Here is a 14,457-nt window from a genome sequence, read left to right as displayed (position 1 = left end):
CCCCCCCACCAACAATAACCAGGCTAGCTCAGTCTGGAAGCAAATGAAAAGCTGTATTTACAAGCAGAGTCTAAAATCTACGATGAAATGCAATGAATATGTACAAATATACAAAATTCACAACATTCACAAATATATACAATCAACAGAAAGAGCACAACCGATCTCCCTTTGCTTCCCCCCAAGGGGACCCTCCCAAAGGGGCCTCCCTCTCCCAGGAGCTTCCCCCCAGACCCCCCTGGACAGAGAAGCAGAGTTAGTTAAGCAGAAAGTTAACTTAGCTGCCAAGGTCAGTGTGTTATCTTCAGCCAGAAGAGAAGAAGAAAACAGCAGCCAGACAGCCCAGCAACTGCCCCCACTGCCGAACGCAGAATGTGCAGAGTGCCTACTTTGTTTTGGGTAATAGTTCTTAAACATTTCTATCTATCCAATGGAAGTGTTTAGAACAATCGTTATTTTGCTTTCTCACACCCAATAGTGACTTATTTACATTCTTTCACTTTCTCTGTTCTGAACTTTGCAAGGAAAAATTAAAAAGACAGTTTCAAACCATCACACTGAGGGTGGGGAAAGCACAGCTTACAGGGCTGAAGGAGGCTGGTGCTGCCTGAGCTCAGGCAGGCTGCTGTGGGGTCACTCCACAGCACCATGCCGCAGCTCTCCAGAGTAGTGAGGTGACTCGCAGCCCCCAGCCCCACTGGGAGAAGAGCTGGTTGGTGCAGGTGCTCTCCAGGCAGCAGTTTACTTCTCTCCATAATCACTGCAGACAAGGAAACAAAGCCACAGGATCCATTCCTCACCGCTCTGCCGCTGCCAGGTTGAATGATGTCCAACAGACTGCCCCAGGAGCTGGCTCAGAGGCTGCTGGAGCCTGGCACTGGCTCTCAGCTGGTTTGGTGCACACTGTGGACCTGAGTCTCTCCCTGTTGTTTTCCCTTTGCAGACAAACCACGGGTGAACAACATCCTCACGTCTGCCACCGAGCCCTACGACCTGTCCTTCTCCCGCTCCTTCCAGAACCTCTCTCACCTGCCGCCCTCCTACGAGTCTGCTGTCAAGACAAACCCAAGTAAATATTCTTCTCTGAAGAGGCTAAGTAGGTGTCAGCTCCTTTCATTTTCTTTGTATCTCATTTGCTTGCAGGCCGTGGTGGGCACAGTTTGAAGGCAGTGACCTTCGTCCCTCTGAGGCTGTTCTACCCAGGGTGGCTTCTCCAGCAATGATTCTTTTGGCTGTCACTGCCCATCGAGGGAGAGCACAGAGGAGGAGTCACTTCATTACTGCTGGAGCATGGCTGGTGCTTGCTTTCTGACCTCCTTGCTCTGCTGCCTCTCACCAACCTGCCTCCTCTCTGCTCCTAAGGGAGCCACCTGAGAGTCCTTTTCCTTCCTGCTGGAGCTGGAATGAGCCCAGCTGGCTGCCTCAAACCAGCTGAGCTCTCAGCATACCCAGGGCAGATGTTGCACCAGCCATGGGGGTAGCTGAAAGCAGATGCCAAGCAGGCCAACAGGAAGCTGCTGAAATGGTTGGGAGCATCTATCCAGCAGAGCTGTGATCTGCTGTGATCCATGGTGTGCATGTCTGGATCTGGTCCTGGCCTGTGTCATGCACTCTGATGTCTCAGCATGCTGCACCCTGCTCTGCCCTGCCAGTTAGGCTCTGCTCTTTCTTGGTGTTTGATGTGTTGCACTGTTCTGCCAACCTTCCTGTAATGCTCCTCATGGGAAACCCTTCAGCTCTGGTGGGATGATGATGATGAGATCAGTGCTGTTTGTGTGGGCAGATGCTCTCTCCACACTGACATTCGGTTTGTAGTTTCTCTGTCTGCATGAATTGAATCATGGAATTGTTTTGATGTGGAAGAGACCTTCTAGCTCATCAAGTCCAACCTTCAGCCTAAGACACCAAGTTCACTAAACCCTGTCCCAAAGTGTCCTATGTTTTCTGGGTGTACCTACTCTGCCTCACCTAGAGCAATAACTGAAGTGTTCATCCTTGCCAGAGCTTGGTTGAAGGTAGGTGATGAAGAGGAGCAGATCCTACCTCCTTAATTGCCTATAAAACCTGCCCTCTGTATGAGACACACAACACCAGTGTCAGGGAAACCCTTGGACTGTACATCAGAAATGTCTGTAGAAGATCTTTTCACAAGAGAGAGTGGAATGGAAATGTAGCACATAGGAATCTCAACACTCCTTGGCACTTCAGGGTGGGACTTGATCTGTGTGTTTAATATTAAGGAAACTTGTTGTGCTGCACTTGGGCTCAGCAACCCCAAGCAATGCTCCAGGCTTGGGGCAGTGTGGCTGGAAAGCTGCTGGCAGAAAGGGACCTGGGGCTCTAGTGGACAAGCAGCTGACTAGGAGCCAGCAGTGCCCAGGTGGCCAAGAGAGCCAAAGGCCTCCTGGCTGGGATCAGCAATGCTGTGTCCAGCAGGAGCAGGGAGGGGATTGTCCCCTGGGATTCAGCTCTGGGGAGGCCACACCTGGAGTGCTGTGTCCAGTTGTGGGCATCTCAATCCAAGAGAGATGTGGAGGTGCTGGAGCCAGTGCAGAGGGCAAGGAAGCTGTGAAGGGCCTGGATAATGACATCTGATGAGGAGCAACTGAAGGAGCTGGGGATGGTTAGTGTGAAACAGAGGAGGCTGAGGGGAGAGCTCATTGCTGTCTACAGCTACCTGAGAGGAGGTTGTGCAGAGGCTGCTGCTGGTCTCTGCTCTCAGGTCATTAGTGACAGAACAAGAGGGAATGGCCTCAAGCTGCCACTGGGCAGGTTCAGTCTGGACATTAGGAAGAATTTATTCCCAGCAAGAGTGGTCAGTGATTGGAATGAGCTGCCCAGGGAGATGGTGGAGTCACCAACCCTGGAGGTATTTAAAGGTGGTTTGGATGTGGTGCTTGGGGGTGTGGTTTAGGGGTGACCCTTGCAGAGTAGGGTTAATGGTTGGACTTGGTGATCCTGAGGGGCTTTTCCAACCTGAATGTTTCTGTGATTCCATGATTCTGTATCTTATAGAAGCACAGAAATTTTTGGGTTACAAAAGGTCTCTAAGCTCATCCAGTCCAACCAGCAACCCAACCCCACCATGGCCACTAAACCATGGCCCCAGGTGCCATGGCCACACCTTTCTGGAACACCTGCAGCCATGGGGACTCCACCACCTCCCTGGGCAGCCTCTGCCAATCCCTGACCACTCTTGCAGGAGGGCACAGGGGCAGGAGGGTAAAGGGCACATTGCTGGTTCATGGTCAACCTGTTATCGACCAGGACCCCCAGGTCCTTTTCCTCAGAGCTGCTCTCCAACAGCTCATCCCCCAACCTGTGCTGCTCCATGGGGTTGTGCTTCCCCAGCTGCAGGCCCTGCCCTTGCCCTCAGTGAATGCCAGGTTTCAGTGGTGGGGTTTGTGGGAACAGACAGCTGAGCCAGAGCAGCCCTTTCCTTCTGCCCTGCCCAGTGCTCCTGGGAGCTGCTGTTCCCACCTGCATGAGAAAGATCAGTCAGGAAGGAAGCAAAGGTGCTCGGGCACATTAAACCACTTGGTGTTAGTTAAGAATCATCACAAGTGACTTGGCAGCTGGAAAAAGTTAAACCTATTAAAGCAGGAGAGACAAGGAGAGAGAGGGAATAGACTGGAACTGGAGAGAAAGAAAAGTAAATAAATCCCTGTGATGGCCTCACAGTGATACACTGTGCACACACACTAACCCTGGAACCACAGCCTGGCTTGGCTTGGAAGAGAGCTTAAAGATCATCCAGTCCAAGCCTTAACCCAGCACTGCCAGGGCACCACCAAACCATGGCCCTCAGCACCACATCTCCAGGACTTTGAAACCCTTCCAGGGATGGGGACTCCAACACTGCCCTGGGCAGCCTGGACCAAGGCTGGACAACACTTTGAGGCCAACCTGAACCTCCCCTGACACAACTTCAGGTCTTCAGGCCTTGCCCTGCCACTTTTCCTTGGGAAAGGAGCCCAACCCCCACCTGGCTCCAGCCTCCTCTCAGGGAGCTATAGAGAGCAATGAGGTCTCCTCTCAGCCTTCTCTTCTTCACACCAAACACCCCCAGCTCCCTCAGCTGCTCCTCCCCAGACCCTTCCCCAGCTTGGTTGCCTGTCTCTGGACCTGCTCCAGCCCTCAATGTCCTTCTTGGAGTGAGAGCCCCAAAACTGATCGCAGCACTCAAACTGTGGCCTCCCCAGTGCAGGGACATGATCACTGCTCTGCTCCTGCTGCCCACACCATTGCTGCTCCAGGCCAGGCTGCTGGTGGACTTCTTGGCCACCTGGGCACATCTGGCTGATGTTCTCCTGGCTCCCACTCAACACCCCTAGGCCCCTCTCTGCCAAGCTCTTTTCCAGCCTGAAGCATTCGTGGGGTTGCTGTGACCCAAGAGCAGGACCTGGTACTTGGCCTTTTTGACTGTCATCCCACTGGCCTCAGCCTACTGCCCCAGCCTGGCCAGCTGCCTCTCCAAAGCCTCCCTTCCTTCCACCTCCAGCCTGTCAAAATGGGTGTAAAAGAAGCTGTCTGAGGGCAAGTAAGCTCCTCCTAAAGCCAGGGCAGGTGAAGCACTCAGAGACTTCCAAGTGTTCTAGAAACTACCAAAGGAAGAAAGAAAGGCAGAGCCCAAACCAATTTTAAAAAAAAGGCCAAATACTGTTCAGGAAAAAAATTATTTTTGGTAGTTCTACTTTGTGGTGAATAAGGATGGAGGATGGTTATTAATTCATGAATGATGAAATATGAATGAAAATTATTGTTTATTAATTATTAAAATTATCCACAACAAATTAATCACCTTTATATATATTGATTCTAATGCACGGTTGTGCAAATATAATAACCATAACCAGTTTAGTATGTACAATTCGACCCAATTAGAATATTTACAGAATTAATTTCAATTAAGGGAATGAAAGGTGCAGTTCCACCGCTGGTCCACTAGATGGAGACTCGACAGGACTCTTGGCAGCTGTAACTATGTACAAAGACATTTACAATGCTATCAAGAGGCAATTCAAGCTGGAGGAAGGCGAGGCGCAGGCTTTGAAATGAATGTTACTGAGTGTTGCACAGGTGGAAAGCTACACTGTGTCTTACTTTGTAGCGAGGCAAGTTGCTGGGTTGCTCTGGCTGCTCGCTGTCTGTCGGCCCAGGGCTCGTCCATCCAGGCAGTGACTTTCTTTCTCTTCCCATGGCCACGAGCGGGGCGAGGCTTTCTTTCTCCTCCAACCTCCACAGGAGAGGTGACGTCCTGCTGATCGGCGGCTTTCCTTGGCAGGGGACAGTCCCACAGCATGACTGCAGCAACTGGGGTTTGACAGGATCAGTGTGGCTCCCTGAACAGAGTTGGCTCAAGAACGTTGGTCTGGGGAGTGGTCCTGCACAGCAGTGCTAGGTCCTTTGGGGTCAGCCCTCACAGTCGGGGTGACGGTTCCCAGTGGGCGGGGTCAGCCATCTCCGATCCCAGAGAAGGGCTTCGGGGAAGGGGCGCAGTGGAGCGGCACTTCCCCTCGGCTGGAAGTGAGATGACTATGGCGAATCTCTCAGTGACTGCTTCCCATTTAAGGTTACGATGCAGTCCTTGGTTTGAACACAGTGGAGAGGATGTCTCTCTCTCTCTCTCTCTCTGGAAACCCCAGGTTACATTACCCTGATGACACAGGGTCATGGAGCGGTAATGGTAGCTCTGCTTATCTCCTGCAGACAGTGGGGGTCACACAAGATGTGTTGCTGCTTGGTTAGCTGCTTATGGCTGCAGCAATGTTGGACTGCCTGGCTTGGGCTAGTCCTTCCCCCTCTGGGCTAGATCTTACCCTCGGGGTTCCAGTCCTCTCAACTGGGCTTACGACTCTGGCTTTCGTAGCTTCAGCAAAGGGATCTCCTATGCTGGTTCCTCGAGCAGCTCGGTGGGCTGGCTTCTTTCCATACTGCAGAGGCCTCTAGCATGCTTGCATGTGGGAGTGAGAAGACTTAGGGGCTGTGAGCTTCCATAGCTCAAGCAAAGCAAGAGTAAGCACAAGGAGAGAGCAAATTGGTAAACAAGAGGGAAATACTTAATCTCTTGAGGCTGGATCTGGCCAATGGGCACACTTGTCAACAACCTGCTTTGACCTATAGAAAGGATGAAGCTGGAATTATGCCCTTAGATGGAAAGAGCACGAGCATGCCATGTGATGGGTGCATGTGGTTGTTTACCCCTTAGGAGACAGGTTGGCGCCTGGGCCTTTGTCCCCAACTCTAGGAAGGAGGGTGGGAAAGGGGGGACTTACCAAAACATGTTGGGACAAGTTTGCTGGTATCTGGAGGCATAATTCTGGGCATATGGTGCCTTCACCACACACTTCAAAGTCATAGAACTGTTGAGGCTGGAAGAGAGCTTTGAGGTGGTGAAGTCCAGTCCCTCACCTAGAGCTCACAATGCCACAATACCACCACTGAGCCACTGCCACTGCACCACCTCCCTCAGTACCACAACCACACAGCTTTGAAACCCCTCCAGGGATGGAGACTCCACCACCTTCCTGAGCAGCCTGGGCCAGTGCCTGAGAACCCTTGCTGGGAAGGAATTTCTCTTAATATCCAACCCTGTCTGAACACCATGAGTGAAGCCTCGGAAGGATGAGACTGGCTTGAAAGGAGAGCCCTTTCTGTCAGTCAATACCCAGAGCTTTCATTCTGTCTGCTCATCAATCTTGGCCTTTTGCAATCCACTCAGGACAGGTTTTTGAATGTTCAAGCAGAACATATTGGATTGTAGTTTTATCTTGGCTGAGATGAAAAATGTCAGCTGTCACATGAGCATCCATGAATGAGGAGGGGTAGCAGCTCCACAGCCTCCCCACCCCAGAGAGCCTGCTGGTGCAGCCAGGGTGAGCTGAGCCAGTCTGGATGGTTTCAGGTTCTGGGGTAATTCTGATTTTAGTAAACTACTCAGCTGGTTGTCCCCAGCTCAGACCCAGAGGTGTGCAGAGCCTGCAGCTGTGCTTGTTGCAGTGCGTTCCCAGGTGTGATGCTGTGGTCACAGAGCACTCAGGCTCTTCCCCAGCAACCTTCTCCATAGCTGCTTCAGCATCACTCAGGAGCTGACACCACCTTTCAGAGGTAACAGCCTGAGAAATGTCTGTCTGGTGCCTGCTTCAACCAGCTTGTTGGTCACGGGAAGCTGCTGCTCTGTCCCTTTGAGATAGAGATGCAAGCTCTGCCTGCGCCTGGAAACCTTCCTGGAGTAGCTGTGCCAAGCTCTCTGTATGCTCCTGCTGCCTCCCCACTGCAAAGCTCACATGAGCTGCTTTAGCTGCTGCTGGCAATTACCACAGGCAGGTGTGAGCATCCAAGCAGATCGCCATTTGGGATGTTCTTTGCTTTAATTACATCTATTTAGAGGCACTTGGGCAAATCCAGTGGAACTTCTCTCATCCAGAAGAGAGGCCAAGTGCCAGACTGCTAATTGCTTTAGCTGCTCTTCTGCACCCAGCCTCCAGCAGCATTATCAAGGCTGTGCACACCAAATGTGAGCAAGACTACCAGGGCCATGTTATGGAATGGAAATGTCTGAAATTCCTGGGACACTATGGCATTGCCCCAGTTTTTCTCCAAGTTCCTAGAAGGTGATTTTAAAGGCAAGAGTTTGAGGCCAGGAGAGCTGTGGCAGCGTGTCCAGAGAAGGACAACAAAGCTGAGGAAGGGGCTGGGGAGGAGCAGCTGAGGGAGCTGGGGGTGTTTGGTGTGGAGAAGAGGAGGCTGAGGGAGACCTCATTGCTCTCTACAGCTCCCTGAGAGGAGGTTGGAGCCAGGTGGGGGGGTTGGGCTTTGCTCCCTAGTCTCAGATGAGAGAAGGAGAGGAAATGTCCTTAAATTGTGCCAGGGGAGGGTTAGGTTGGAGAGGAGGAAAAATTTCTTTACTGCAAGAGTGGTCAGGGATTGGCAGAGGCTGTCCATGGAGGTGGTGGAGTCCCCATGGCTGGAGGTGTTCCAGCAAGGTGTGGCCATGGCACTTGGGGCCATGGTTTGGTGGCCATGGTCGAGTTGGTTTGGTGTTGGACTGGATCAACTTCAGAGAATTCTTTGATTTCAAAAAGACTTTACTCCTCTGACATGTACCCTGGAGAGCAAACCCCCGCCCAAGCATGATGCCGGCACAGAAGAGCTCTGGGTAACCCTCACCCCTTGATGGTGTGTAGGCTGTCCAGAAGAGGCTCCAGCAGAGGTCCAACCGGGATGATTAGACAGAGGGATGAGTCACCCTCCTCCTACATCCTCTGGAGTGTTTGCAGGACCATGAGGAGCAGAATTTAGGAAGCACTGAAGAGAAAGCTGAACATGTAGGAGAGGAGATGAAGAAATTAGAGTGAGATGCACCTGGGTCAGGGCAATCCTTGGTAGCAGTCCAGGCTGGGGGGAATGAGATTGAGAGCAGCTCTGCAGAGAAGGCCTTGGGGGTGCTGGTGGGGGAGGAGCTGGGCAGGAGCCAGCAATGGGCACTGGCAGCACAGAAGGCCAAGGGCAGCCTGGGCTGCATCCAAAGCAGTGTGGCCAGAGCTGGAGACAGAGGATCCTGGGGAGGTCTCTGGGGAGACCTCACCTGCAGGGCTGTGTCCAGCTGTGGGACCCAGCACAAGGGAGACCTGGACCTGCTGGAGAGGTTCCAGAGGAGGCCACAAAGACAATCAGAGGGCTGGGGAACCTCCCCTGTGGGGACAGGCTGAGAGAGTTGTGGCTTTTCAGCCTGGAGAAGAAAAGGGTCCAGGGAGATCTGAGAGCTGCATTTCAGCATCTGAAGAGCACCTCCATGCAGGCTGGGGAGGGGCTGCTCAGAAGGGCTATGAGGATAGAACCAGGGGCAATGGTTTGAAACTGGAGCAGGACAGAGTTAAGTTGGAAATCAGGAGGAAGTTCTGCACAGTGAGGGTTGGGAGACACTGGAACAGGTTGCCCAGGGAGGTGGTTGAGGCTCCATCCCTGGAGACATTCAAGGTCAGACTTGCTGTGTCCCTGGGCAGCCTGCTCCTGTTGGAGGTGTCCCTGCTGACTGCAGCAGGGTTGGACAAGATGACCTTGGAGGGTCCCTTCCAACCTGGCACAGTCTGTGGTTCTGTGAGATCATCCAGCACAGGGTGCTGCAGCACTCCAAGGTTTGGCTGAAGACCTTAAGGCACCAATGGGCAACTGCTGTCCTGTGAGCAAGCTTCTGGGCTGCTGTCAGCACTGATCATGTATCAGAATGCATTGGTGTTCCCTTGGAGAGCGCTCTGCCGCCTGGCACACCCAGCCAAGTGTCTTTGTGTCTCAGTCCATGTGGCACATAGAACCTGTGGGTTTATGGCTGTGTCAGAGCTAAGAGGGAATTTCCACACCATCTTTAACTGCTAGGTCTACTGGATGCCTGCAGAGCATTGGATGTGCAACCTCACTCATCCCATGATTGCCCAAACTGTCTTGCAGCAGAGTTTTGCTCTTTTTAGCACTCAAACATCCTCAGAAACTCTTCCACTATCTGATACTTTCCCCTCTTATATCACCTACTACTAAATGAAATCCTGGAGCTGGGAAGATAGTGGCCTTCAGTACCTGAAGGGGCTCCAGGAGAGCTGGGGAGGGACTTTTGACAGGGGCTGGGAGTGCCAGGATGAGGGACAATGGCTTTGAGCTGGGAGAGGGGAGATTGAGAGTGGAGACAAGGAAGAAATCCTTTCCAGCAAAGATGGTTAGACCCTAGAGCAGTGTTGTTCCTGGAAAGGGACAGTGTCCATCCACGTTCGGGCACCATCTGTTGTTCTACCCAGTCTGGGGGCCATTGGGGCAGGGCAACTCGAGGCAGGGCAAAGTAATTCGAGGCAGGGCAGGGCAACTCGAGGCAGGGCAGAATAACTCGAGGCAGGGCACAGTAACTCGAGGCAGGGCAGAGTAACTCGAGGCAGGGCAGAGTAACTCGAGACAGGGCAGAGTAACTCGAGACAGGGCAGGGTAACTCGAGGCAGGGCAGAGTAACTCGAGACAGGGCAGGATAACTCGAGGCAGGGCAGAGTAACTCGAGACAGGGCAGGATAACTCGAGACAGGGCAGGATAACTCGAGGCAGGGCAGAGTAACTCGAGGCAGGGCAGGATAACTCGAGACAGGGCAGGATAACTCGAGGCAGGGCAGGATAACTCGAGACAGGGCAGGATAACTCGAGACAGGGCAGGATAACTCGAGGCAGGGCAGGGTAACTCGAGGCAGGGCAGAGTAACTCGAGGCAGGGCAGAGTAACTCGAGGCAGGGCAGAGTAACTCGAGGCAGGGCAGGATAACTCGAGACAGGGCAGGATAACTCGAGACAGGGCAGGGTAACTCGAGGCAGGGCAGGATAACTCGAGGCAGGGCAGAGTAACTCGAGACAGGGCAGAGTAACTCGAGGCAGGGCAGAGTAACTCGAGGCAGGGCAGAGTAACTCGAGGCAGGGCAGGATAACTCGAGGCAGGGCAGGATAACTCGAGACAGGGCAGGATAACTCGAGGCAGGGCAGGGTAACTCGAGGCAGGGCAGAGTAACTCGAGGCAGGGCAGGATAACTCGAGGCAGGGCAGAGTAACTCGAGGCAGGGCAGAGTAACTCGAGGCAGGGCAGGATAACTCGAGACAGGGCAGGATAACTCGAGGCAGGGCAGGGTAACTCGAGGCAGGGCAGAGTAACTCGAAGCAGGGCAGGATAACTCGAGGCAGGGCAGGGCAACTTGAAGCAGGGCAGGATAACTCGAGGCAGGGCAGGATCACTCAAGGCAGGGCAGGGCAACTCGAGGCAAGACAGGTCCAGGAAGGTGACTCAAGCAGGGCTTGAGCAAGGTTTAAGGGCAAAGCACAGGCAGTCTGTAGAGATATTTTACCTGAGATCCATTTGGACCAATAGGGACAACTGAAGCCAGCATAAAGCTGCCCAATGGAAATGGTTCTGCCAGGCTAGAACCATAAAAGGCAGCAGCAAGGGCCTTGTTTCTAGGGGAGCAGTGGCCAGCACACCTGCTCTCACCCCAGGTAAACAACTTGCTGACCAGACCTGCACGGGTCCTGTCCCCTTTGTTTCTTTTCCCACACTGTCCTGACTTTCTGCAGGAAGGAGAGGGGAGAGGGGGACCAAGTCTACACACCTTAAGGTCTGTCTGGGTTTGTGCTGGGCCTGCTTTGGCCCTACCATGACACCAACCCAACCCATTCTATGGTTCTGTGAATCTGTAAGATGAGTGCCTGCCAAGTGTCGAGGATGGATCTCACTCTTAGGTCTTCTAAAGGGCCAGAAAGGATAGGAGATGCTTTTCCACACACCAGGAAAACATCAGACAAGGAAGTGAGGAGAAAGGCTCAGACAGGTGGTCAGAGCTGAGAGTTAAACACGACTCCATCTTTGATCCATGGAGGCCATTTCTCTCCACTTCTGACTGTCCTTTTAGTAAGGGACTTCACACCTCTGCAGCCACAGCACATTGTGACAGCTCACAAACTGCTCTGGGCTTGAAGTCCAAGGTCTGTTGATCCAGCTGGAGTTATATGAACATCAGATGGCCTTTCTAGAAAGTTCTTGTGTGTCTGAGGGGCTTTTAAAAACAGCTGGAATCACTGAGGGGTTGTTTTTTCAAACAACAGGTTGGGTGAATAAGGTCATTGCAGCTGTTGTGGTACCAAAGTGCTACATCAGGTGACAGCTGCAGCAGCAAACATTCACTGTGAGCTGCAGGAATTTGTCTGAAACCCAGACAAAGGAGTATGTGTGTGTGAGGGGGTGTGGTGTGTCTGAATGTGTGTATGGGTATGTGTTGGAGTGTGTGTATGGATGTGTGTTGGGATGTGTGTATGCACTGAGTTTCCAAGCAACAAAAATGTGATTTAAGACACACAAGAAGCAAACTGAGCAGGAAATGTTCCATGGGATAAATTCTATTCTCATAGAATCACGGAATGATGGTGATTGGAAAGGACCTCTGGAGGTCATCTAGTCCAACCCCCCTGCTAAATCAGCGTCACCCAAGACAGGTCACAGAGGAACACATCCAGGATGGTTTGGAATCCTCCAGAGAAGGAGACTCCACAACCTCTCTGGGCAGCCTGCTCCAGGCTGCCAGCACCCTCACAAGAAGCTTTTTGTCATGTTGAGGTGCAACCTCCTGGGTTCCAGTTTGTATCCTTTGCTCCTTGGCCTGTCACTGTGCACCACTGTGAGAGGCACTACTGACACGAGCCTGGCCCCTTCTTCTTGACTCCCACCCTTCAGATATTTATAGACATTAATAAGGTCCCCTCTGGGGCTGCTCCTCTCCAGGCTCACCAGTCCCAGGGCTCTTAGCCTTTGCTCCTTACACAGATATTCCTGTCCCTTCAGCATCCTTGTAGCCCTTATTAAATCAAACCAGGTGTCTGAAGAAATGGGAAGTTAAACCTTAGACAGAAGATTCAGTGTCTGGGAGAGAGCCTTCCATGGCCACCAAACCTGCTTGGTGGTCACATTTGCAAATATCCAAAAGCAATAATCAAAACTGGGATGAGGTCACTGCTGGGTTCCAGAGCACATCCACATCTGAGGACAGAAATGTGGTGTCAGCTTCCTTCAGTGGGGAACATGCTCCCTGGGCTGTGCCTCTGAGTCTCTTGTGAAGGTGATGTGTGATGACTTCTCCATAACTTGCTGTGTGTGTGCCAAGGTCTGGACGTGACAGCATATGGAGTCTGTTTTGCCATGGTGTGAGCTGTGATCGTTGTCCATGGACCTGTCTGCCTCAGTTCTGTCTGCTGTCAGCCCATGGTGACACAACCCACACAGGCCTGGGGTCTCTCTGACAGGCAGCACCCCAACACGGATGGGTCCATGGCCATGTCCAGCTGCTGGTGGGTGGTGCCTCAGGTCTCACCAAGAGGCTGCTGCAAGGCTGCATGCTGTCAGTGGCCTCTTTTCCACCCGTGGCACAACTCTGCCCTTCCTAACTGTCGCCTTCCCTCCCCACAGCTGACAAAGAGGCTGACGAATACTACATGAGGAGGAGACACCTGCCCGATCTGGCCGCCCGGGGCACCCTGCCCATCAACGTCATCAAGATGTCTCAGCAGAGCACCCCGCGGGAGCGGCCACGCCGCCCCATCCGCGCCATGTCCCAGGACAGGGTGCTGTCCCCGGAGCGGCTGCTGCCCGAGGAGTTCAGCTTGCCCTACGAGCGCGTCCTGTCCGACGAGCAGCTGCTGTCTGCCGAGCGCCTGCACTCCCAGGACCCGCTGCTGTCCCCGGAGCGCTCGGCCTACCCCGAGCAGTCCCTGGCGCGGGCCCTGTCCCACACTGACGTCTTCGTCTCCACGCCCGTGCTGGATCGCTACCGGATGGCCAAAATGCAGCCCCTTCCCAGTGCCTCTAATAACTTGTACAACACCCTGGGCATGACCCCCACCTCCGCCAAGCGCCAGGCCTTCGCCTCCCGACGCCACAACACCGTGGAACAGCTGCACTACATCCCCGGCCACCACCACCACTACCGCACGGCCAGCAAAACAGAGGTGACTGTTTGATGCACCTCCTGCGTCCCACCAACTGCCCACGGACCAGGGTGGCCACAGCACCCCCCTCCTGCAGTGGCCTCACAGGCCAAGATGACCTCTGATAACTCAGTGTCTGGAAGGACTTCTCTGACAGCCCCATCTGCAGAGTCGTTTTTAAAGCCACCCCTTCGTCCAGGGACGTGAGAAGGACTCAAGCAAGCAAGCAAGAAGATGGTGGTGAGGGATAGTGGAGGATTTTCCCCTGATGTGCATCAGTTTCTGTCAAAGAAAGCCATAGTAGTAGATGGCTCCTTCCAAGGGCTCACGTGCATCATCTCACCCTTTCTCTGAACTCAGAACTTTTTAGTTGCTACGAGCAGAAGCAGTCTCATGCAGCCCAAGATAGGGAGAGGGAAGGGCAGCAGCCCATCCCAGGTGGAAGGGGCATTGCTCTCTCTCCTCATGCCAGCCTTCACATTTGGCCTTTCTGTAGCAAGTAGCTAAGGTTCTGGCTGCTGGAGCTTGCTTCCAGACCACTTGATACCAGCCAGCACCCATGCATCTCTTCTTCTTCTTCATCCTTGGAGCAAATTCAGGGGCAGACTTTCCTTGGGGACTGGCAGATCTAGGGACAAGAAATGAGAAATAAAGTTTTAGTTTTAATCAAATATACTCATAAGATACAAATATCCTAGTGCCTACAAACAGCCTGCTCTCAGTGTAGGAAGTAGTGGGGTTGATGTGATCAATAAGCACAACTATGCTGAAATGCTTGTTAGAGCCTTTTCTCCACTCATCCTGGTACCTTGGTGTCTCCCACACATAAGTAGGAAGAGGAAACAGAGTTTCTCTTCCTCCAGCTTCTTGCCCCCGCTGAACCTACAGCATCAGAATTGGTTCAGCTTTGCACTGCTGACCTGTGCTGGGGAGGTCCTGGCTCCACTGAGCTCCTGACAAGGCAAGG

General features: G+C 53.0%; 1 protein-coding gene across 1 annotated transcript in view; it reads left to right on the top strand.

Moving 5' to 3' along the window:
- Window positions 1-13,523, top strand: part of SHISA6 (shisa family member 6) — an 18,707-nt gene extending 5,184 nt beyond the window's left edge. Inside the window, exons 3-4 of the mRNA XM_054394051.1 lie at window positions 944-1,096; window positions 12,973-13,523. Of these exons, the coding sequence (XP_054250026.1) occupies window positions 944-1,096; window positions 12,973-13,523 (704 nt within the window). The remainder of the gene's footprint in view (window positions 1-943; window positions 1,097-12,972) is intronic.
- Window positions 13,524-14,457: the final 934 nt, after the last annotated feature.

This window comes from Indicator indicator, chromosome 29 (genome assembly GCF_027791375.1).
Source record: "Indicator indicator isolate 239-I01 chromosome 29, UM_Iind_1.1, whole genome shotgun sequence".
In the NCBI taxonomy this organism is placed as follows: domain Eukaryota; kingdom Metazoa; phylum Chordata; class Aves; order Piciformes; family Indicatoridae; genus Indicator; species Indicator indicator.
This window is presented reverse-complemented; position numbering and strand designations above follow the sequence as displayed.